General features: G+C 53.4%; 1 protein-coding gene across 6 annotated transcripts; it reads right to left on the bottom strand.

The window, feature by feature from the left end:
• Positions 1-980: 980 nt before the first annotated feature.
• Positions 981-16,772, bottom strand: LOC112414713 (H-2 class I histocompatibility antigen, Q10 alpha chain-like). 6 transcript variants are annotated; one of them, XR_003006213.1, is made up of 9 exons: positions 16,417-16,770; positions 12,580-12,687; positions 7,881-8,141; positions 6,234-6,509; positions 3,604-3,873; positions 3,361-3,456; positions 3,000-3,032; positions 2,679-2,822; positions 981-1,911 (listed from the first exon to the last, which is right to left on the bottom strand). XR_003006213.1 is itself a non-coding variant. In XM_024767328.1 (9 exons), the coding sequence occupies exons 3-9, from the start codon at positions 12,626-12,628 to the stop codon at positions 2,758-2,760; spliced, it is 1,050 nt and encodes a 349-aa protein (XP_024623096.1). In that variant the 5' UTR covers positions 12,629-12,687; positions 15,183-15,316; positions 16,417-16,770; the 3' UTR covers positions 2,265-2,757. The 6 variants fall into 6 exon arrangements, 3 of the variants coding, with proteins under 3 accessions (XP_024623096.1, XP_024623095.1, XP_024623097.1); XR_003006214.1 differs by having other exon boundaries at positions 1,030-1,051; XM_024767328.1 differs by lacking the exon at positions 981-1,911 and adding an exon at positions 15,183-15,316 and having other exon boundaries at positions 2,265-2,822.
• Positions 16,773-22,164: the final 5,392 nt, after the last annotated feature.

Raw genomic sequence — 22,164 nt, 5'->3', positions numbered from 1 at the left:
TTAAGGTCTACACTTGGCTGGGCAGGACCAAAGCTGAGGAGGTGGGTCTGGGAGGTGTGTAGAGGAGCCTGAAGCCTTGGCGATATGTGTAGGGTACAGAAAGGTGACACAGCTGTACCAATTCAGAGAGAATAGCCAGAAGCCTCCTCCAATCTGCTTCTCCCCAAACACACTCTGCCTCTACCCCTTCCCCAGGGAAGAATGTTTCACTTCTGCTCAGGAGGACCTAAGTGCATCCAGGGCTGAGGGAACCTTGAGGGTCCACCTGGGCACTTGTGCCTCTTATCTGTAGGGGCCAGACCTGCCCTGTTTCCTAACTTGTCTCACCAGTCAGACAACTGTAAAAATAAAACATGTTTATTGCTGCAAAACCTTATTAATACAGGTCCATAATCTCTTACCTGAAACCCTTAGGGCCAGATGTATTTCAGAATTTAGAATTCTTTGGGCTTTAGAAAGCTACCCAGGTATGGATGCTGAATATTACATAATACTACCAGAGGGGTCTGGGGTGACACCCCATAATCCCCCAGATCAATATTTCTGTGGAAAATTGTGAAAAGGCGCACTAGAGGAATAAATGAGCATGAATAACACTTTTTTTGGGGGGCCACACCGCACGACATATGGGATCTTAGTTCCCCGACCAGGGATCCAACCCACGCCCCCTGCAGTGGAAGCACAGAACCTGACTTCACTTTAAGGTTTTTTGTTTGTTTTTCTTCCCACCTCTCACCCAGGTCAGTTTTTTTTTTTTTTCCACAATAAATCTAGTTAACATGCATCACCACACATAAACAATTTTTTAGTTTAATATTTATTTTTGGCTGCGTTGGGTCTTAGTTGCGGCACATGGGGTCTTTCCTCGTGGCACACAGGCTTCTCTCTAGTTGTGGTGCGCAGGTTCCAGAGCGAGCAGACTCAGTAGTTGTGGCGCACAGGCTCTCTAGTTGTGGCACACGGTCTCAGTAGTTGCGGCTCATGGGCTTAGTTACCCCGCGGCATGTGGGATCTTAGTTCCCCGACCGGGGATCGAGCCTATGTCCGTCCCCTGCATTGGAAGGCAGATTCTTAACCACTGGACCACCAGGGAAGTCCCCCAGGTCAGGTTATGACGACAAAGTTAGGAAGAAACTTCTGGCTTTTGGCAGGTTTTTTTTGGATTTCAGAATTGCGGATAAAGGATTGCAGACCTGTACTTGCTTGCCTATTTACAGAATAGCACAGTTGTCATTGAGACTTTTGGTGCACTGGCCAGACTACCTGGCCTCACATCCCAGCTCTGGCATGAACCAGCTGTGGGACCCTGGGCCTCAGTTTCCTCACCTGTAGCACAGGAGCATTAATTATCCCGCACAGGTGCGCTTTGAGGATTAAACAGCTTAGTATACAGTGCAGTGCTTAGTACCCTGCTTAGCATGTGGTTTGCTCAGCATGTATGGAACATGACATCATCACTGAGAAGGACAGGCATTTAAGACACGTCTCCAGGACAATCGGATAATTACAAGCTCGCTGCTGAGGCGCTGCAGGCCACCAGCGCAGGCTGAATCTTTTTCTAGTATTAGTCGTTCACATCCTCAGGCTCGGAGCCTCCCAGGGCTGCAGACACGGAGGTTTCAAAAGTCCCCACGGGAGGCTCTGTCACACCTTGGGGTCAGCTGAAGGGGAGGCAGAGGGTGCCCTGGGAGGGGTCTGGCCTTGTGTCCTTTATGAGCACTCCCTCTCTCTGCCAGGGCTCTGGAGTCCCAGCCCCTTAGCACATCAAATGGCCGTGAGACTGGATTCTTGTTCACAGAGGAGACATGGGGTTTCTGCTCCACTGAAGATGCAAAGGTGAGGCTGGGCCTTCTCCAGACATATCCTTCACAAGCATTTCCACGGGACACAGCGAAAAGGGGTCTTTCCCTTCTTGTAAGAGTAACACGTGCTTATTGTAAAAATTCAAATCATTCAAAAGGACAGGAAATAATGGAAAATATGGCCTGTGTTGTTTCTCATCCTCCAGCTGCCTGGGACCAACGAACAGGCCCCCAGGCACCTGTCTCTCTGAGCTTCTCCTCATATACACAAGGACACCCACACACCACATATACACTCACCCTCACATACACCCTATATCCTCTCACCCTCACACATACACACCCACACACCCTCACATACACATGTTCCCACCCTTGCCGCCTCCCCTACACCCTCACAGCCCCAACACTCTAATCTTCCCAAAAGCGGATCAGACATACATAAAAGAACACACTTATAAATGAGGCAGGCATTCAGCCATTTCTTCCTGACGCTAGCAGATGCATGAAGGACGCTGCCCCTGTAACTCTTTGACTATTCTGGTTCTTCCCTGACTGCCCAGACCCTTGGTTTTCACGTTCGGGAAGTGGGAATGAGAATAACATAGCCAGACTCTCATAGGGTGCCTGAGAAGCTCAAGTGGGATTTACACTTAACATGAAACCATTTTGCAAATTGTCAAGTGTAAAACAATCTGAGGAATTACTACTGCCCTTCTCCCCATCCCCTAAACAGGAAATAATTAGACTTTTAAAAGGACTTCAGGAAGATGGCAAAGCCATCCTAGTGGTACAGACCACTTGTAACAAGACTGATAGGGGTGAGGACGCCTCAGTTTTGGGGTGGGGTGGGCCCTTCACAGTCAGATTTCATACCAGCCAGCCAGTGCCGGGGGCCTTCAGGTCCCCAAACACCCCACAAAACACCTCCTTGATCTGTGGCGGTGACCTTCTGTCAGCAGATGAGTGGAGTAGCCCCTGCTCTTGCTGAGCTTTGGGAATTATGGGGGTCCTCTCCACCTGCAGGGAGAAAGGAGGGAGGTGACCCCGGCTCCAGGATGGTGGGATAGGGCAGGAGGCTGAGGCCAGGGAAAGCACCCACCCCATGCCCCGCCCCCATCCTGAATTCCAAGGCATCCCCGCCATGCTTGAGAACACCTGGGACTTCTCTCCCCAACCGGTCCATCCCACAGTCACCTGGGGCTTGCTCGTAAGATTCCTTATTCCTGGCTGTGGGGAAAGAGAACACAAGAGAGGAGGTGGGTGGTGTGTCCCCACCTTCTCCCTCCCGCTCCCGCCCTGGGCCCTTCCCAAAGTCAGGCCCAGTGGTCTCCCCTGACTGTGGGATCTGCAGGGTCCTCGGAGTGGTGTGCAGCTGTGGGGTGGGGACGTTTGAGCTTTTCCACAGGTGGGGGACAGGGGGCAGGACCTCAGCAGTAGTTGCTGCTCCCCAGGAGGGAACGGTTCTAGCTGCAGGGATGGGAGCACAGTATTCTTCCCCCCCATAAGGCTGGACCAGCCAGAGGGCCTCCCACTCCTTTGTTTCTTCCCCACCTACCTTGAATGCACTTGGTCAAGGTCACACCACCAACCACCACCAGCAAGACCAGGACGAGGGAGATAACCATGGCAGTAAGTCCAGGATGAGAGGACTCTAAGAGAAGACAGAGAAAAGGGCCCCCCCCACCCCCAGTCCATGGGACTGTCTCCAGGTGCCCTGGGCCCTCCCCAGCCCCTCCTCACCCGCTCCGGGCCAAGCCCCAGCTCCTCACCCGCTCCGGGCCAAGCCCCAGCTCCTCACCCCAGGACACAGTGAACGTGTGGTTCAGGCTGGAGTGCTGCACGCGGCAGGTGTACTGGGCCTTTTTCCCCGCCGGCACCCACGCAGCCGCCCACGTCTGATAGGTGCCGTCCCCACTGGGGCGTGTCTCCGCATACTCGGAGTCCAGTTCCTTCTCCCCCAGCCACCAGCTCAGCAAGATGTTGTGTGGATAGAAGCCCAGGGCCCAGCACCTCAGGATGGTGCCGCCATCCTTGGCCGAGTGCTCTGTTATCCGCACTGTGGGTGGCTCTGCAGGGAGAGGGGGAGCGAGGAAGGCTGGTGAGTGCCTGCGCTCTGCCCATCCCTCATGCTTAATCCCGGGCTCCTCCCGCATCCTCCAGGGTGGAGGACAAGGAAATAGGGACAGGGTCTCTCTCCAGGGGAGGCACCCAATTACTGCTGCAAGCAGGGACAACCCATTGCCCACCATTCCAGAGGGGCACTGTCCCGGGAACTTCCATGAGGGGGATATGACTTCCTGCCCCCAACCTCCAAGGAGGGTCCTGGGTGGGGCTGTTGGGCCCTAGACTGACCCTCCCCCTTCTCCCTACAGAGACTCTAGGGTTTTCTCAGAGGCTTGACATACTTCCCCCTGTGACTTCCTGCATACAGGAGGTGCCTAATAAGACTTTGTTAAATGAGGGCAAGAAGGATGATACTTCTCTGACCCTATAATGAGAATGGTTATGACTGTGGGCTCCGGAGCTGGACATCCTGGCCGTGAAGCCCAGTCTGACTCTGGTCCACAGCCCTCTGCCAGCGCTCAGGGCCTTCCTTCATCATTCCTTCCGCTCAGAGTTCGAGTTCCAAATGACGTAATTCAGGGTTGATAGTTCATTTTCTGTATCCACTTCCCTGGGCCACGGGATGCCCAAGCATTTGGTCAAACATCTTTCTGGGTGTGTGATGGTGTTTCTGGGTGGTATTAACATTTGAATCAGTGGACTCAGTAAAGCAGATTGCCTTCTGCAATGTGCGTGAGCCCATTCACTGAGCTGAAGATCTGAACGGGACAAGGAGGCTGAGTAATAGGGAGCTCCTCTAGCCTGACTACTGAGCTGGAACACGGGTCTCTCCTGCCTTGAGACTCAAAAAATGAAACACTGGGCTTCCCTGGTGGCGCAGTGGTTGAGAGTCCGCCTGCTGATGCAGGGGACGTGGGTTCGTGCCTCGGTCCGGGAGGATCCCACATGCCGCGGAGCGGCTGGGCCCATGAGCCATGGCCGCTGAGCCTGTGCATCCGGAGCCTGAGCTCCTCAATGGGAGAGGCCACAACAGTGAGAGGCCCGCGTACCGCAAAAAAAAAAGAAACACTGACTCTTCTTGGGTCTTGAACTTTCCAGCATTCGGACGGGAACTACACATTGGTTCTCCTGGTTCTCAGGCCTTTGGTCTCAGACTGGAACTGCAACATCAGCTCTTCCTGGGTCTCCAGCTTCCTGACCGCAGATCTTGGAACTTCTCTACCTCCATAGTCATGTGACCCAACTCCTTAGAATACATCTCTTTTTTCCTCTCTCTGTGCATCCTGTGGGTTCTGTTTCTGTGGAGAATCCTGACTAATCTACCAGGTGAAGGACATAGGACAACACCTGGTGCTGAACGAGAGTTCCACACTACTTATTTAACGCACACCAATATGTTTGCTTTGGGGAGGCAGCAGGTATTATTACCATCCTCATGATACTGATGAGGAAACTAAGGCACAGAGAGGGCAAGTAACTTGCCCAAGGTCACACAGCCAGCAAATCCTGGAGCTGAGCTGTGTATCTAGAGGCTAGGCTCCAGTGCCTGAGCCCTGAACCACCACGCTCTGCTCTCATAATCACATCTTCTGCTCCTGATGTTACCTGTCCTGTCCTCCCTTTGAGGAATATCCTCCCCATTACCTCAACTGATTCACATCCCACTGCTCAATCACCAGACGGTGTGCTGGGTGCTCTGATCAGCCCCACCCCCAGCAGCCTCCCTGACCACCACAGCCGCGAGGCTTTCACCCTCGGCACCCCAAAGCACCCACCTTCCCTAGTGTCCATCCCAGCCCTTGTGTCACCAGCCCTGCTGACTGGGTTCAGGAGAAGTTTGCGATGCACCTGGAGTCTGGGGAGCATGTTTAGCATGAGGGGTATGAGGGAGGAGAGGGGCAGAGGGCTTCAGTTTCCCTGGCAGTCCCCAGTGGTCCAGGGAGTGGTGAGGGATGCTATCCCCTGGGGCCTGGGGTCTGTTTCCCAAGGAGCAGAGCCAAAGGATGTTAAACCCCAAAAGGATTTTATCAGCACCTAGTTTAACCCACTCGCTCTGTAGATGAACAAAATGAGGCCCAGAATAAGGGGGTTTATTCTCCAAGACCACACTGGGACAGTGGAGACTCCAGAACTCCCCACTCCACCTCACTTGAAGGCCTGTGGTCTGGGCTTTCTTCCTCCTCTGCAGGAAAAAGCTGTTGGCTAGCTGGCCATCTTTCTGGGTCCCAGTGGGCTTGTCTGGGACCAGGGGGACACTGCCTGCTTCCTCACCACCGCCCCCCCCAAAGGCTTCTCTGTCAAATGGGATGGCTCTCGAGAATGGGAGCATGGGGCCATTCTGCATTGCCACAGGGTGGGCCTTACCTCTCCGGCTGAATCTCTGGCCTCCCAGCTCCAGGTATCTGTGCAGAGAAGCAAGGCAGGGGCCTTCCAGGTAGGCCTTGTCGTACTCTGCGTAGCAGCGCTCTGTCTCCCACCAGTGCTTGGTCCGCATGGCCACGGGCTCAGCTGACACCCAGCTCAGGGTTTCCAGGTCCAGCGACAGGTGGTCCTGCCCATCGTAGCCAAACTGCCAGAAGCCCCTGTAGCGGCCGTCTTCCTGGATCTCACAGCCGAACATGCGCTGAGCGCTGTGCATCCCTGTGTGTGCAGGTAAGAAGGCTTTGGTTAGTGGTGGCCGGGGGTGTCAAGTCCCTGAGAGGCACGGAGAAGCCCACCACCCAGAGGGGCCTCCAAATGGTGGAGGGACAGGGTGTCAGCATTTAAAAAACAAAAACAAAAAAACTGGGGCTTCCCTGTGGCGCAGTGGTTAAAAATCCGTTTACCAGTGCAGGGGACACGGGTTCTAACCCTGGTCTGGGAAGCTCCCGCATGCCACGGAGCAACGAAGCCCGTGCACCACAACTACTGAGCCTGCACTCCAGAGCCCGTGAGCCACAACTACTGAAGCCCGTGCGCCTAGAGCCCGTGCTCTGCAACAAGAGAAGCCACCGCAGTGAGAAGCCCGCGCACCGCAGTGAAGAGTAGCCCCCGCTCACCGCAACTAGAGAAAGCCCACGCGCAGAACCGAAGACCCAATGCAGCCAAAAATAAATAAATAAAATAAATAAGTTTATTTAAAAAAATCTCCCAAGTAATTTTGATAAGCAGCCTGGGCTGAGAAACCTGCTGGGCCTCTCATGTGGGACGAACACTCAAGTTCATATTTAGACACATCCCACACTACTTATGGGTGTATAATGTCCTCAGTGCTAAGACTATGTCATGCCATGCTTATCCCGGGGGCCCTGGGCTGGTGCACAGCCCTTCCCAGGCTCAGTCCTTTATATCTACTCTTTCTTTTTTTTTTTTTTGCGATACGCGGGCCTCTCACTGCTGTGGCCTCTCCCGTTGCGGAGCACAGGCTCCGGACGCGCAGGCTCAGCGGCCATGGCTCACGGGCCCAGCCACTCCACGGCATGTGGGATCTTCCCAGACCGGGGCACGAACCCGTGTACCCTGCATCGGCAGGCGGACTCTCAACCACTGCGCCACCAGGGAAGCCCTATATCTACTCTTTCTGAGGCCTCTGGGGACCCGAGGCTTTTAGTCTGGTCATTTGGGTGTGTCTGGCCACAGAGCAGGAGGGTGTTGTGTGAACGAGCTGTGCTCCACAAGCGCTTTATGGAGAATTAGCAGCAGCCTTGGTGGTAGCTGTAAGCTCGCTGTCGCTGAGATGGGGAAGCTGAGATGGCATCTTGAGGACCTGGGGTGGGCAGGTGTGATTTGAGGGTGGTGCGTGAGGCAGGGAAAAGCCTCTCCCAGAATGCTGAGGTCCAGAACCCTGGGTAAGGGGAGAGGGGGAGATATCATGGGCCCTCTGCTCCTGTGGATGATTGCTGCACTGGCCTGTGGGGGAAGGAGACTGAGAAGAGCCAAGTATCAGAAGCTTGTCCCACACCCTATGACAGGCATGGCTGCCTCGAGGGTCAGCGTGCAGAGCGTGAAGCACGGGGAGTCCGCCCAACGCACCGCTGCTGTGGTTGTGGTAGCCCATCACCGTCCACATCTCCACCTGCTGCACCTCCGCCCATTTCTCCTGCTTCCTGGTCTCCGTCTCCCAGTACTGGGCATCCATTGGCGTCATCCATGGGGCCTGGGGCTCAGCCTTGCCCACACGACTGTCAAACCGGATGAAGGGCTGGTCGTCCACGTAGCCTACAGCCAGAAACTTAGGGAGGCTTGGGCCTGGCTCTGATAGGGTCAGGTAGTAGTAGTGGAGCGAGTGTGTCCCTGTGGAAACACAGGCTGGTCTCAGGCTCACATGGACTGCCTGGGTCTGCACTGGGTGGGGGTCGGGGAGGGGGGGTGGTCAGTGTGCTGGGTAGGGTTGGCAGTGGAAATGTATCCAGAGAATTCGTTATCAGCAAGAACTGGGAATTTCAGTGGAAAAAATAAGGGCATCCAAAGAGTTTAAATATAGACAGAATCAGTCAAACACTGAGAACGAAGTTCATGCATTAAGGCTTATGGATTTTCTTCCCAGAAAGTTTCTCAGCTCTTCACTCAGGGCCTACTTACTCATACTTTATACTCATCTCTAATAAGTATGATTGTCTGGTTTCCCATTTCAAATTAAAAAGATTTCTTTTTAAGAGTTGGTTGTTTGGAAGCTTAATGTATGTGGAATTATTCACTGCCCAGACATACCAGGGAAAGGTTGGCCATCATTCTTAGCTTAAATCACTGCCGCCAAGCTGGTGGCATCTTGACTCCATCCCCCACTCCCTCCTGCTCCCACAGCAGACATTACTAGTCAATCTCTTTTCTCTTTGAGTCCAAATGCTGCCTCTCTACTATGTCTCCAAAAGCGCCAACTCATCAATTAAACTTGGTGCTGGAGATGAAATCTACTTAGCAGCCAGTCCTGACTCAAGCTATTAAAACAAATGCTGTATCTTAAGAAACTCAGGCCACATTTCTCAGAGATATCTCTGGCTTACTCTCTTACCTAATTTTTTAAAAACTTCTTGCTCAGAAGTTTTTATCCCTCAACACTCCTGTCTGTTATTTTTCTCCATAGCACTACACTTCCTAGAGAATATGCACTTTGTTTGTCTTGTTAATGGTCTGTCTCTCCTCTGCCATGTCAGCTCCCTAAGGGCAGCGATTCCTGTATGGATTGTTCTGTTTCCCCAGCACCTAGATTAGCTTCTGGCACACAGTAGGTGGTCGATGGTTGAACATTCAAGTGAGAAAGAAGTCAAACACATCTCCCTACTCACAGCTCTTTTTTTACTGCCTTCTTGTTATTTCAGGCCACACCAAACTCCGCCCAGGCCCTCTGCACCTGCTGTTTCTTCTGCCCTGGGCACTCCCCTCTCTGTTTTCTCTCAGCCAGTTTCCTCATTACTCAGGTTGCAGTAAGGTGTCCCCTCCTCCAGGAAGTCCTCCTGATTTCAGCCTGATGTCCCTCAGAGGGGTCTCAATAGTGTCCTGTGCTCCCTGTGAAACTGTGGACTCCATGAGGGTGGGCAATACATATGTCTCTGTCACCGCTGTTTCCCCAGGGCCTAGCAGCACAGCTGGCACACAGTGAGCACTTACTTCTGGCCTTTGTTGAACTGGACAAAAAATAAGAACATGAATCGCAGTGACAATAATCACAGCTGCCATTTTTGGAATGACCACTGTGTGCACTGGTTTAACGGCTCCTCACTCACTATCTCAGTTGATCTTTACAATAAACCTAAGAGGTCAGTGTGGTTGGCCCCATTTTACAGATAAAGGAAGCGAGGTCCAGGGGAGGCCACGTATAGCACTCAAAGGCATGCACTGGAAAGAGGGCAGCCCAGATTCTCTCCCCAGGGTTCGCTGCCTTTTTCTAAGCTGAGGAAAGAGGTGTTCTCTTCTCACGGCTGGAGAAACCTCCTCATGGGAGGCAAGAGGGGTCCGTGTTAGGAGTGTTTGAGTGAAGGGTTAACATCGGGTCTGGGCTGGTGTGGGCCTCTCACGGTGCTGTTTGCTTGCACACCATTGAGTTAAGATCAGTGTGGGGTGCTCCTCGGCTGGCAGCTGTGAACAGGCACAAAGGCGTTGGGGAGAACAGAGGCTACGGTTTCTCTGTGTCAAGGTGACCCACCCACTCCTTGGCTCTGATCTGCAGCAGCTCTACCTGCCCTGGAAGTGAGGGAGGGCAAAGATCCTGTGTCTTTGGGTAGCTGCTGGCCTCCTGGGTGGTGAGGAAGCCATGCCAGCTGGGCTTCCTGTCCTGCCTCTGTCTCCACAGCTCAGGAAGCATAGTGTGGTAGGCTGAATAATGGCCCCCCAAGATATCCCTGGAACCTTTGAACGTTACCTTATATGGTAACAGGAGTTTTGCAGATGAAATTAAGGATCTTGAGATGGAGAGATTATCCTGGATTGTCTAGGCGGGCCCTAATGTGTCCTCAGAAGAGGGAGGCGGAGGGAGAGTCCATGACGTCAGAGGAGAAGGTGATGTGAAGATGGAGAAGAGAAAGATGCAGGAAGACACCACGTGCCAAGAAATGCAGCTCTAGAAGCTGGAAGAGGCAAGGAAACAGATTCTCCGCTACAGCCTCTTTAGGGAGCTGGCCCCGCCAACACCTTGATTTCAGCCCAGTGAAACCCATTTTGGACTTCTGACCTCCAGAACTGAAATAGAATAAATGTGTAGCTCGTAGCCACCAAGCACCCAGATTCTCAAGGTGATCCTTGGCTTGCACCCGCCCTTTAGTGAACCCACTTCTGGGTGACACTGAGTGGCTGGGGACACATGAGAAGGCCCCTCCCCATGGCATCTCTCCACCCTCTGCCCTCCCAAGACACCATCCTGGCTGCAATTTAAGATGGCTCAGCTCTGCTTATCCTGGCAGCCTAGATCATATGGCCCAGCAGGGCCCACGCTGCCACCCCACTCAGCAAGTACTTTCTGAGCACCTACCGTTTGGCTACCTCCGAGGTCTTGGGGATGCTGGGATAACCCAAAGAGCCCCAAGTGCCTGCTGTCAGGAAGCTTACATGAATGTAGGATAAGCAAGATAAAGGAGTAAAAGGTATGGTAGGCTGGATAGTGATAAGTGCTGAGGGAAACAAATAAAGCAGAGACATACAAAATGTCAGGGGAGGAGTTGAAAATTTTAGATCGAATGGGCAGGGAAGGCCTTCCCAGAAAGGAAACTATTAAAGAACTCAAGGAACCAGCACGTAAAGATCTGGGAGACAGAATTCCAGGTCTGCAGAGGGAAAAGTCAGTGCAAAGGTCCTGAGGCAGGGGCATGCTTGGAGTGTTCTGAGGCTGCTGCAAGAATGCAGGGGAAAAATAAAATGGTGGTGTGATTCAGTGTAGTAGGTGAAGGGGTGAAAGAAGGGGCTGAATTCTGAATCCTTCCCAGGCTTGTCCAGATGGTGTCTGGAATGGCCTGGATATAGCCCTCTGGCCTAGCCCTCCCTGCCACGAGGGCTCTGGTTCCTGGCATCTGCTCTGCCCTGGACTGCTTCACCATGGCCTACATCCTGGCATCTGGTACCCATCCTGAGAGTCAAGGACCTGCTTTTAGGGCAAGTTCGTGATTGTGACCCCCCTCAGCTGACTTCCAGGTACCGCCTCCCATGTATCCAGGGAGGGGCCTGCCATCCCTTCCTCTCTGAAAATCCCACTGCTCTCTGCTCTGCCTGCCAGATGGTCTTGAGAGCCCAGCCGGCTCTCTGCAGGGGCTCACACCCTGCCCATTCCCATCTTTTCCCCAGGAGGACCGTCTCAGCTGGGACTAGACTCCCACTTGCTAACTGGGCTCAGGGGGGATCATCGTGCCTTGGGCTGCAGCCCAGAGTGTGGCAAAAGAAGCCGAAGGAGGCCACCTCCTGGCTTTGGAGGTGATACCAGCTGCCAGGCTGGGGGGTCAGTGCCACGCACTGTGGGACCATGGCAGGAGGAAGTGGGGGACACACAGCAGGCGTCCAGGGGGATCTGCTCCTGCTGTGACACGGCCTAAGGAAGTGGCTACATGCCCATCGTTGCTTCAGGGCCTGTTTGTATCATCAGCTTCCCACTCCCGACCCCCTCCACTGCCACTTCCTGGTCACTGGGCCATGTGGCCAGCCCCCAACAAGGAGCAGTCCTGCACCCGCTTTGGCCCAGCCTTTTACCTTCTCCTCTGACTGTGGTGGAGGAGGGAGGAGGCCAGCCCCTTTCCCACTCTGCCCAGGAGACTTTTGTGCGTCTGCCTCACTTCCCCCACAATCCACGTAGCACTGCCAGTTCCTAGCTGCGTGGCCTTGAGGAAGTTATTTCACAGCTCCAAGCCTTGGGGTCCTCATCTGTAAGTGGGTGCAATTAACTGACCTGCTCCAGGGTGCTAGAGCATTCGGTGAGATAATGAAAATAAGGAGGAAGTACAGGCACGGAGACCTCATCTTCTTAGTCTTAGAGCTTTCCTATTCTGAAGGGAGAGGTGGCCGTGGGAAGGAGAGAGCTGGAGTTGGGGGTGGGGAAAGATGACTGAGTGAGGGGCCAGCTCACTGGAGGTCAGGTCTCATCCCCTGGGACACCCTCCAAAGGCTCTGGCCTCTGTGTCCTCTACCCTGGCAGAGTTCCCCCACCCCAAGACAGTCCACCAGATTCCCAGACTGTGCACACGGCCTCCTGCAGACTGGGGGCTCCTGGCCTCCGCCATCCTACTCCTTGTTCAGCAGATAGGCACGATCTTACTTGTAGGCCATGGCTTCTTTTCCAACTTCAGGTGTTCCAGTTCTGCCATCACCACCTTTGCCCTGGCCGCCGGGCTATCGGCCACCAAGGGCAGCCCCCAGGGACTCTCTGCAAGGGAGAAATGGAAAAGGGAAGTATGAATCTCAAGGTATAAACATCCTACGCATCCTTATGTTTGCTGGGAGAGAGAGTACGGAATGACAATGAGAGGCACGTTGAAAGGGAAGAGGGACGTGGGGCCTTTGCCACAGGAGTGGCTGGAAGCTCCCCCCAGCACCCAGGCACAAAGCCAGCAGGGCTGAGGTCTGGGCCTTGGTGCCAGGTGTGGTTCCTGAGCTTTCCAAGTATTGATTCGTGGTGTTTTCCCCGCATTCCTGTAAGGCAGGTCTTGATTGTTCCCACTTAGAGAGGAGGGAAACCAGGATCCGGCTGCCCAACGCTGCTTTGACTATCCTGCCATTGATATGGATTTAGAGGATTTGGGGGTAACGGAGGGCTGCACACTTGCGGGCGTTGAAAACTCCCAGCACTCATGTGCTGCCCAGGTACTCCTGGCTCTACCTGGCTCTGCCCTGCCCACCTGCTCAGCTGTGCGAGCCCTGACCTCTCTCCGCTTGCAATATTACTCATTTGACAAACATCTATTGAGCACCTACTACAAGCCAGGCACTGAGCCAGGTGGGGGTGTGTGTGGGGACAGAGAGACAGACATAGCCCCCAGGGAGCTCAGGTCCGGCAGGGAAGGGGACAACTGAGCAATTACACAAGCAGATCCATTAAGGCCAGTGGGGGCTGACAAGTGTCGGGGAGCAGAAGTACCAGGTGCCGGGGGCGTCCTGGGGCAGGAGGGTGCTGAGGTCAGGGGTCTTGTAGGCTGAAACCTGGAGGAGACCTCACCAGTGTGAGTTACCAGGCAGTAGGGTGGGTGAGGAGGGAAGGAAATTTTGGGCTCGTGTGAGTCTAGTGTAGTTTCAGAACTTGCTGCATCAGCCCCACCTGGGGAAATGCAAATTCTTGGGCCCCAGCCCTACTGAGTCAGAAGCTCTGGGGGTGGGTCCTAGCTTTCTGTAGTTCAGCAAGCCCTCCGGGTGATTCTAAGGTTTAAGAACTGCTCTAGGCAAAAGCACTAGCACAAGGGAATGCCTGGAATGAAAAAGAGTGTGGTGTGTTCAGGAAAACCAAGGTCAAGGGACGACTACAAATGCAAGAGGTGAGTCTGGGGAGGAAAAAAAAAGGGCTAGATTGCCTCTTCGTGCCTCAGTTTCTCCTTGAGGCCAAACTGGGTCAGGTCCTATGGGCTGGAGTTCAAGGGCAAGGTCTGGGCCAGAGAAAGGGTGTGGCTGTGGACAGCAGGGAGGGGACCCTGAATCCCTGGCTTAGATGAACCTGAGATGGAGTGCAGGAAGCGGGAGGCAGAGTAACAAGGGCACATGAGGAGGAGGGTGGAAAAGGGAAGAGGGAGACCAGAAGCAGTCTCAGTGGTCGTGGCCCTTGAAGTTCTATAGGACTGGCCTCTGCAGTCCCTCCCCTAGCCTGCCCTCGATGCTGCTCCTGTCTTGGTGCCCGCTGGTTGCCCAGGCCAGATACCCAAGAGGACGGCCCTTACCCTGCTCTCACCCCCACTCCCCAGGCCCTAATTCCAGCTTTGCTGTAGTAACCAGCTTTGTAATCATTTATCTCTACTTAATCTGTCTCTCACAGTTTTGATCTCAAGGGCCACAGATTAGTTCTGCCATCTCCTCTCACCGGGCCAGGACTCCCTGCCTCAGCTTTTGCCTGAGGCAGCATGGGCTCCAGAGCCAGCCTGGAACCCAAATCCTAACGTGCCGTGAGACTCTGTGAGACCCTGGGTAGCCAGTTAACCTCTCTGAGCCTCAGTGTCCCTATCTTTACCATGGGGATAATAATTGAATCCTTGTCATAGGGTGCTGCTACGAGGCTTAGAACTCCCTGCTGCATGACTCATGACATCTGCCCCTTGAAATCCACTTCTTCATTCCCCACCTCCTGCAGGGAAAGCCTGGCACCCAGGAGTGTTTGAGGGGGCTTGCTGGAGATGCCTAGCTACCTCCCTGCCATGTGCCATCTCTTTCCTACAGTTTGGCATGCACCAGGGTCACCCTCCATTCCTTCCCTCCCCCTTGGCTTGGGGACCTGTCCCCCTGGGCCAGCCTTGACCATTCCCCTCACAAGGCTACAGGGTCTATGCACACACACCCATGACCATCCCTGCCATGCAGAACTGGAATCGCCTATGCGCCCCTGTATCACCCCTGGGGGGAGCTGTAAGAAGGATCCTCAGGGGCTGTGTGAACCTGAGAACAGGACTGGTTAGTCTTGGCCGAGAGACACAGTGTAACCAGTCCTGGTTTTCAGGTTCACAGCCCCACTCCCCTGGGGTCCCTGTTCCAGGGACACTGGCCAAACTCGTCCCCATCCCTGGCGCCATTCTCTCTACTGATCTCCTGCCCAGACATCCAGGGTGATTCTCCTTCAAGTGTTTCCCACGGGGAGCTGAGGGTTGAATCCTCCCGGAGATGCATCCTATCGCATTCAGGAGCCTCAACTTGGAGGGAAAAAATAATCTCTTTATTTTCACTAACCTCTAGCTGAAGTTTGGCCTTTCTTCCATGCTGAATGGAGGCAACAGAGCTCAGCAGGATTTGCAGAACCTGTGCTTTGGTCTCTGATAGAAGCCACAGATGTTTTCGAATCACGTGACCGTTGTTGCAGACACCTGGAAATATGCTTTACCCTCACTACTTCCAAATTCTGGGAATTGTTGCTATCTAATGCATTCTTTAATGTGCTAACTTAGAAGCACATATATTACATATCACAAACTTATATTTCTATTTAAATTTTTAGTAGCTTTATAAAAACATAATTGGGTTCCTTTGGAATCCTATGTATTTCATTTTTTGTGTTAAAAACATTCTGAGACAGGGTCCAAGCACAAAAAAGCTAAGAACTCTGACTCTGGATCCCAGTGCTGCCACCTAGCACCCGCTCTGGGCCCTATTTTAAAGCTGTAAATTGTAAATTTTGTATGTTCTAAGAGCCGAAATGGCTTCTTGGACATGAAGCCCTTGGAACAGAGCCTGGAATAAAGGACATCAGCTATTATTACTGCCATGATGGTGGACACTTCCCGCCTGTGCTAATAAACTTTCGGGCATCTGTGCGGTCAGGGTGGGCGGTGCTCGGTGGGAGCTGTCGGGAATCCCGGGGGAGGTCCGGCCCTGCAGTTCTGCGCGCAGAACGGAAATGGCTGAAGGATGGAAATTCCCCGCTAGGTCAGAAAAATCCTTGTTGCTCCGCATCACCCGCCACCTCAACAAGGGGTTGCCCGGGCAACCCGAGAGAACCTCGCCAAGGAGCCAGGGAGACCTATAGCGATGGGCAGGTGCCTCGCCGAGCTAGCAGGCAGAGGCTGTGCAGGCGGCGCTCAGGTTCCTGCCTCCACGGAGCTTCCCCAGGGCCTTCCTGGAGGACCCAGCCCTGGGAGCTGAGCGCGAGCGGCGTCCTCCAGAGAGGCCAAGGGACCCCCAGGAAGCTGTGGCGTCGGCTGGGTCCCCCAGGGTCCCCACCCTCCTGACCGCTCAGTCCGATCAGGGGTCTGAAATGGGAGGCGGCAAAACAAGGGCCTTGCCTAGCCCGGGGCTCAGCGACCCCTGCGATCTTGGATCAGCTCTCCAATTCACCATCCGGCCCCCTCCCCCAAACCCAGAATAGCTTCCGCGTTCTTGGTGGATCTCTCCCTAGCACCGCCACAGGCGCGAGGCCGGGGGACGACTGGGGGTCCGCCCCGGCTCCCACACCTCTCCGCTCGGTTACCTGCTGCGCCCTCCCGCACCAGTCCCGACAGCAGCAGCAGCAGCAGCAGCAGCGGTGGTGGCGGCGGCGACCGCCGGTCCCGCGCACTCCCGGGACTCTGCGGCCGCCTGATCGGCAGCCTCACGCGCTGCCCCAGGGTGCCGGTCCCGGTGGAGTCCGTCTTCAGCTGTGGGGCAGGGGCCTCATGCCAACGCCGGCCGCCGTCCGACAGTAGGACGCGTCCCTCGCCGGGGTCCGGGCGGGAGAGCGCTCAGTGTCCCCAGGGCCGCGGCAGCTGCGACCCCGCCCTGGCTCAGGTTCAGGCTCCGGCCGCGCTCTGGCTGTGGCTCCACCGCACGCACCCTGGGGCCCGCCCGCAGGTCCTTGATGGCGCCCTCTGGTGGGCTCGGGAAAAGAAAACATGAAAAAACCCCAATTGTTTGCGGTAATTGTGAAATATAGCACATATGCTTCTTTGCTGCCTCACGAAACGAGACCACGAGACCAGGCAGTGAAGCTCAAGTTACAGCCATTTGGAAAGTCGGGCGGTGTCTGAGACAACTGTCATGTGATTCGGAAACACCTGTGGTTTCTGTTGGGACCGAGGCAACGGTCCTGCTAACACCACTGAGCTTTGCTACCTCTACTCATCACGGGATGAATGGCTAAATTTCAGCTAGAAGTTAGTGAAAATAAAGGTTATTTTCCCCATCTGGGTTCACAGACCCCCTGAATTCTGACCAGGGATTCCCATGTTCAGGATAATAGTTTTCAGCTGGGCCTTTTCTGATATTTGAAAATTCATAGGAAGAGCTTTGGTGATCCTGATTGGGGCGAGTGAGGGGAGCAATTTACACAACAGAGGGAAAGGCCAGAAGTACAGCTTTGCGCTGTCTTGGGGCCACCACACACATGGTGTCCTGCCAGGCCAACAGGAGAGAAGCCGGATTGTAACGATCTGAGTCTAGAGCACAACGTTTGTTGAGTTTTAATATTGTCAAAAGAACACAAGGAGGGGAAATAATAGAGGAAGTTGGGCATCAGAAAAATCTAGTTAATCGAGGGACTTCCCTGGTGGCACAGTGGTGAAGAATTTGCCTGCCAATGCAGGAACACGGGTTCGAGCCCTGGTCCAGGAAGATCCCACATGCTGCGGAGTAACTAAGCCCGTGCGCCACAACTACTGAGCCTGTGAGCCACAACTACTGAGCCCACGTGTCACAACTACTGAAGCCCGGGCACCTAGAGCCCGTGCTCTGCAACAAGACAATGCAATAAGCCCATGCACTGCAATGAAGAGTAGCCCCCGCTTGCCACAACTAGAGAAAGCCCGCACACAGCAACAAAGACCCAATGCAGCCAAAAATAAATAAATAAAAATAAATAAATTTATGAGAAAAAAATTCTCACCCTTCACAACCTTTGGGTAAGCTTCATCTACCAATAAAGTCTTCACTGCTCTGGCCTGAGAGCTTTGAGGGGAGGAAGGAGGAAGGAAGATGGTAAACAGGGCTCCTTCTGTGGGGGAGTGCTGACTACCATCACCTAAGAGCAGGAAGGAACCATAAAGTTCTCTGAGCTGGAGCCCTTGCCCTCTCTCACACTTCCCCCACCTTCCAAGGTCTGCTTAGCTCACCTTCAGAGAAAGACAAGGCAAGAGAAGAAATACTAAAAGTTGTCCAGGTCCACAGTCAGGAAGGACACTGGGGCGTGTGTGGTGTGGAAGGAGAGAGGAGTTGAAGTGGATGAGGGCTCCTGGCCAGTGAGGATGTGAAGCTAAAGTGACCATGGTCCTGGCAACCTTATCCTGAGAAACCTGCCTTATGGCAGCAAACCCAAGAAGAGGGTGTTAATGGAGGGGAAGAGAGAGCTACAGGGGGGATGTGGGGTGCTGGAGCTTCCTGCCAGAGAGTCTTTCCATCCACACCTTGGACCAGGAGGAGCCACACGGGGTACCCAGCTTTGATCAAAGGTACCCAGCCTTTGATCCCTTCCAGGATGAGAGGGTGCATTCCCTGTCCCTGCCCCCGCCCCGGTTTCTGGGGGCAAACCCCGAGCAGCGAATACTTGCACCCCAGGACTTCTGCTCTGGGAACCCAGAGCACCTGGGTTTTCACACTCACCAGCACCCTCCCCTTAGAGCCCCAGATTTCTGTGAGTTGAGGACCCCCTTTTCATCTGCTCACCCCGGTAGCCTCTACTGCTGGTAAAATGACTCTTCTATACATCTGATCTTTGAAGTTCTGGAAATTCACTAACCACAGAGGTAAACTGTAATCTACCGAGAGTTTAGCAAAGAGTTTTGCTTAGAAGATGTTAAAAAAAGACAAGGAAATGAAGGAAGGCTGATTAGCTGAGATGACACACATTTGAGAGTGCAGGTACACAGCAGGTGTTCCATCATGTTTGGAGCTGTTTTTTGTTTTGTTTTGTTTGTTTATTTTAAATTGGGGTATAGTTGCTCTACAATGTTGTGTTAGCTTCTGTTGTACAGCAAAGTGAATCAGCTATATGTATACATATATCCCCTCCCTGTTGGACCTCCCTCCCACCCCCCCTTACTAGTCCCAGGACAAGACCTGAGTTAAGGCTGCTCTATGCCACCTGCCTCCAGCAACAGGATGGGAAATGGAGGAGGGACTGGGACTCACATCGGAGGAGGCAGGTTGAGAGAGGCAGCATGGAGCCCAGCTGGGTTAGCAAAATGCACCATGTTTCTGTTCTTCCAGTCAAGGAGGCATTTTGTAAACAGAAGCATCTTGTCCATAAGTGAGACAAGGGGGTGCGTTTGCACCTCCAGGGCAGGTTCTGGCAGCATCTCTCAGCTTGCTCTCCAATCCATTGAGTTCTGGTCACCCAGAGCCACAGCCTCATTTTGAAAGGAGACACAAGAGAAAGACAGTTCCTCACAGCCTCTCTTGTACACTCACACTGGCACTCAGGTAAACTCAGGTGTGCCTGTACACTCGAGGGGGAGGAAGATGCCCCCAGAGAGCCCCTGTGTCCTGCTACATCCATTGACAATAATGACGTCACTTTACCTGTGAACGGTGTTTCGCACCTTACTGAACACTTTCGAAATTTCATGTGGTCCTTGTACCAGTGTGGAGGTGCATGCAATTTTCCCGTTTTCCAAGTGAAGAGATAAAGATGTAGACAGGTGCTGCTAGATGTGGAATCAAGACTCATGTGCCATGTACACTTGCTCAACGTTAATTTCAAAATTAATTAATTTTCAGCCCTCTCTATAGGAGGACAGCCTCTGTCCAGGAGATGGTAAAGCCCCAGGGTGGGCACTGGGATGTTCTTAGCCTCGTAGCCCCAGAAGACAGGCACGGGGTAGTGCTTCCACCTTTGCTGAATGAGGTGTTGATACTGTGGATGCATAGTCTCTAATCACGGGAGAAGCAGTAAGCAGCACAGCTTGGCCATCAGCTCTACTGGGCACCGCTTAAACACTGATGGTCCCAAACCCTGCTGTTATACCTGGTGGGACCGTGGACACGGTGAGCTGCTGGGATGAGAGGCTGGAGGGACAGGTACCTGTCTGACCCACGGGCTTGCTCTGGTCCTTTAGGAACCTCTTCAGGAGGTAGACACACTCATGCCCCAGACCAGACTTCCTTTGCTTTTCAATGGCCACACTGCCTCCCAGTTGCATTTGGTGTTGAGGGTGACATGATGGCAGCCATCAGTCTCCAAGTGATGTAGTCCTACACATCAGAGCAAACTGACAAAACCCTTGGACGCCGCCATCAGCCGGGACCTTGAATCTGGCCATGAGCTGGGAAATGTGAACCCTGGAAGGCCCCAGCCTCATCAAGGGTGCTCTGGGGTGGGAGGTGGGGGGCAGGTGAGAACCCAGGGGTCACGCAGGCTGCCTCACACACTGGTTTTCTGCTCAAAGCCTGAGGACCCTTTCAGGTACCAACGAACTTATTTACAACTCAGTAATAGAGGCATGATGTAGAAAACAAACTTACGGTTACCAGGGGATAAGGGGTGGGGGAGGGATAAATTGGGAGATTGGGACTGGCATATATACACTACTATATATAAAATAGATAACTAATAAAACCCTGCTGTATAGCACAGGGAATTCCACTCAATACTCTGTAATGGCCTATATGGGAAAAGAATCTGGAAAAAAAAAAAAGAGTGGATATATGTATATGTATAACTGATTCACTTTGCTGTAAGCTTGAAACTAACACAACACTGTAAATCAACTATACTCCAATAAAGATTAAAAAAACAAAAATAATGATGCATATTCAAACACATTGTCACTATTAAAATTTTGTTATTGAGAATATTTACTATTTGAAAAGGTTTTATGTATATTTAATATGCAAAACAAATGTTAAAGTGTAAAAAAAAATGCCTGAGGAACTTTTCAAAACGTGCACTTTGTATTTGTGCTTTTCGGGGACATTGAACGTGGTTGACTGGAAGCCCTCTGAGTCTGTTTTATGATCCTCCCCTCTACACAGTGTTTTTAGGTGAATTGCCCATTTATCAGGGCTGCTTCCCCCACCCCAACCTTGACAGCCTATCCCTCCCCAGGGTACTGGCACTGGCCAGCCAAGCAGGGGCCGCATTGCTGCCCCTGGACCTGCTGGGTGAGGTGAGAGTTCCTGGACCTCAGGCCTGGGGTCTCTGCAGCGGGACGCTGTGCCGTCTCGTGAATCACTCACCTGGGTTGTCACTGAGGTAGCCCATCATGGCATGCAGGTAGTCCTGGAACAAGCACTGCCAGCCCAGCACCCAGGTCAATTCTACTCCCAGGAGGCTCCCTCCTGTCTCGGAACCATGGCATCAAGGACTCCACGTTCTGAGGCTCAGTGTCAGACTAGGTGACCATCCGGTCCTCCAGGCACATGAAGGCAATGTACCCAGGTATGCTGGGCTGAGCCTCTGATGCCACATGTGCAAGGAACAACAGGGAGTGGAACACAGGGAAGGGCAGAGGGTCCCATCTCTAGGTCACAAGTGACCTGAGCGGTTCTGACATCACTGGTTCAAGCCCTTTGCGTGATCCCTGCTTTAGAGATGAGGACACAGAGGCACAGAGAGGTTAGGCCCCTGCTCATGATCTCAGAGCTGGGAAGCAGTAGTGCTGGGTTAGAAGCCAGGCCATGAGGTTTCAGAGCACACAGAGGATCCCTGCAAACCTGGAGGGAAACCGCAGTGATCTTGCCGCCACACTTCCACCCCTCAAGGACTCAGAAGCCCTGGGGTCCAGCCCTGGGTTGGTCCTTGCTAACTGTGTAACTTGGACAACAGTCTCTGAAATACTAAATCTCTTTTCTTTTTGAGGCTGGTGGGTGGGCAGTGACTTGGGTGAAGGGCTGGCTGGGGACCGGAAGACGTGGGTATACACAGAGCTGCACAATGGGAGATGTGTCACCAGCAGCAGAGCTGGGCTCTGGGGCTTCCCCAGGAACTAGGAGTCCTGGGGAATCACACGGGACTCCATATCCCTCTACGTCTTGCTGCACCTAAAATCCGGTAAGAAGGAAAGCAGACAGGGAGGGGAACAGAAACCACACTGGGAGGGTTTGGACAAGGGGAAGCAGAGGACAGGGGTCTATCCAGGTTCCTTCCCTAGAGGTGGCCCCTTCTCGGAGGCCACCATCTACTCTTGAACTGATTTCAGCTGCTCAGTCCTCCACCTCCCAGTGTGCGCAGTGCTGTCAACCCTCAGGAGGTGACGAAAAAGGGGTAGCCCGGGAAACCTAACTGAGGTGAGTTATACTTGGGAGGAGA

This window comes from Neophocaena asiaeorientalis, unplaced genomic scaffold (genome assembly GCF_003031525.2).
Source record: "Neophocaena asiaeorientalis asiaeorientalis breed wild unplaced genomic scaffold, Neophocaena_asiaeorientalis_V1.1 scaffold87, whole genome shotgun sequence".
NCBI classification, from domain to species: Eukaryota; Metazoa; Chordata; class Mammalia; order Artiodactyla; family Phocoenidae; genus Neophocaena; species Neophocaena asiaeorientalis.
The sequence above is the reverse complement of the archived record's forward strand: the minus strand, read 5'-3'. Positions and strand labels throughout refer to the sequence as shown.

Coding starts and splice junctions, on each gene's coding strand:
- LOC112414713 (XM_024767328.1), bottom strand. CDS start 12,628: ATGGCAGAACTGGAACACCTGAAGTTGGAAAAGAAGCCATGGCCTACA. Junction 6,510..7,880: donor CTACCACAACCACAGCAGCG/GTGCGTTGGGCG, acceptor CTGCACACACAG/GGATGCACAGCGCTCAGCGC. Junction 3,457..3,603: donor CACGTTCACTGTGTCCTGGG/GTGAGGAGCTGG, acceptor GTCTTCTCTTAG/AGTCCTCTCATCCTGGACTT.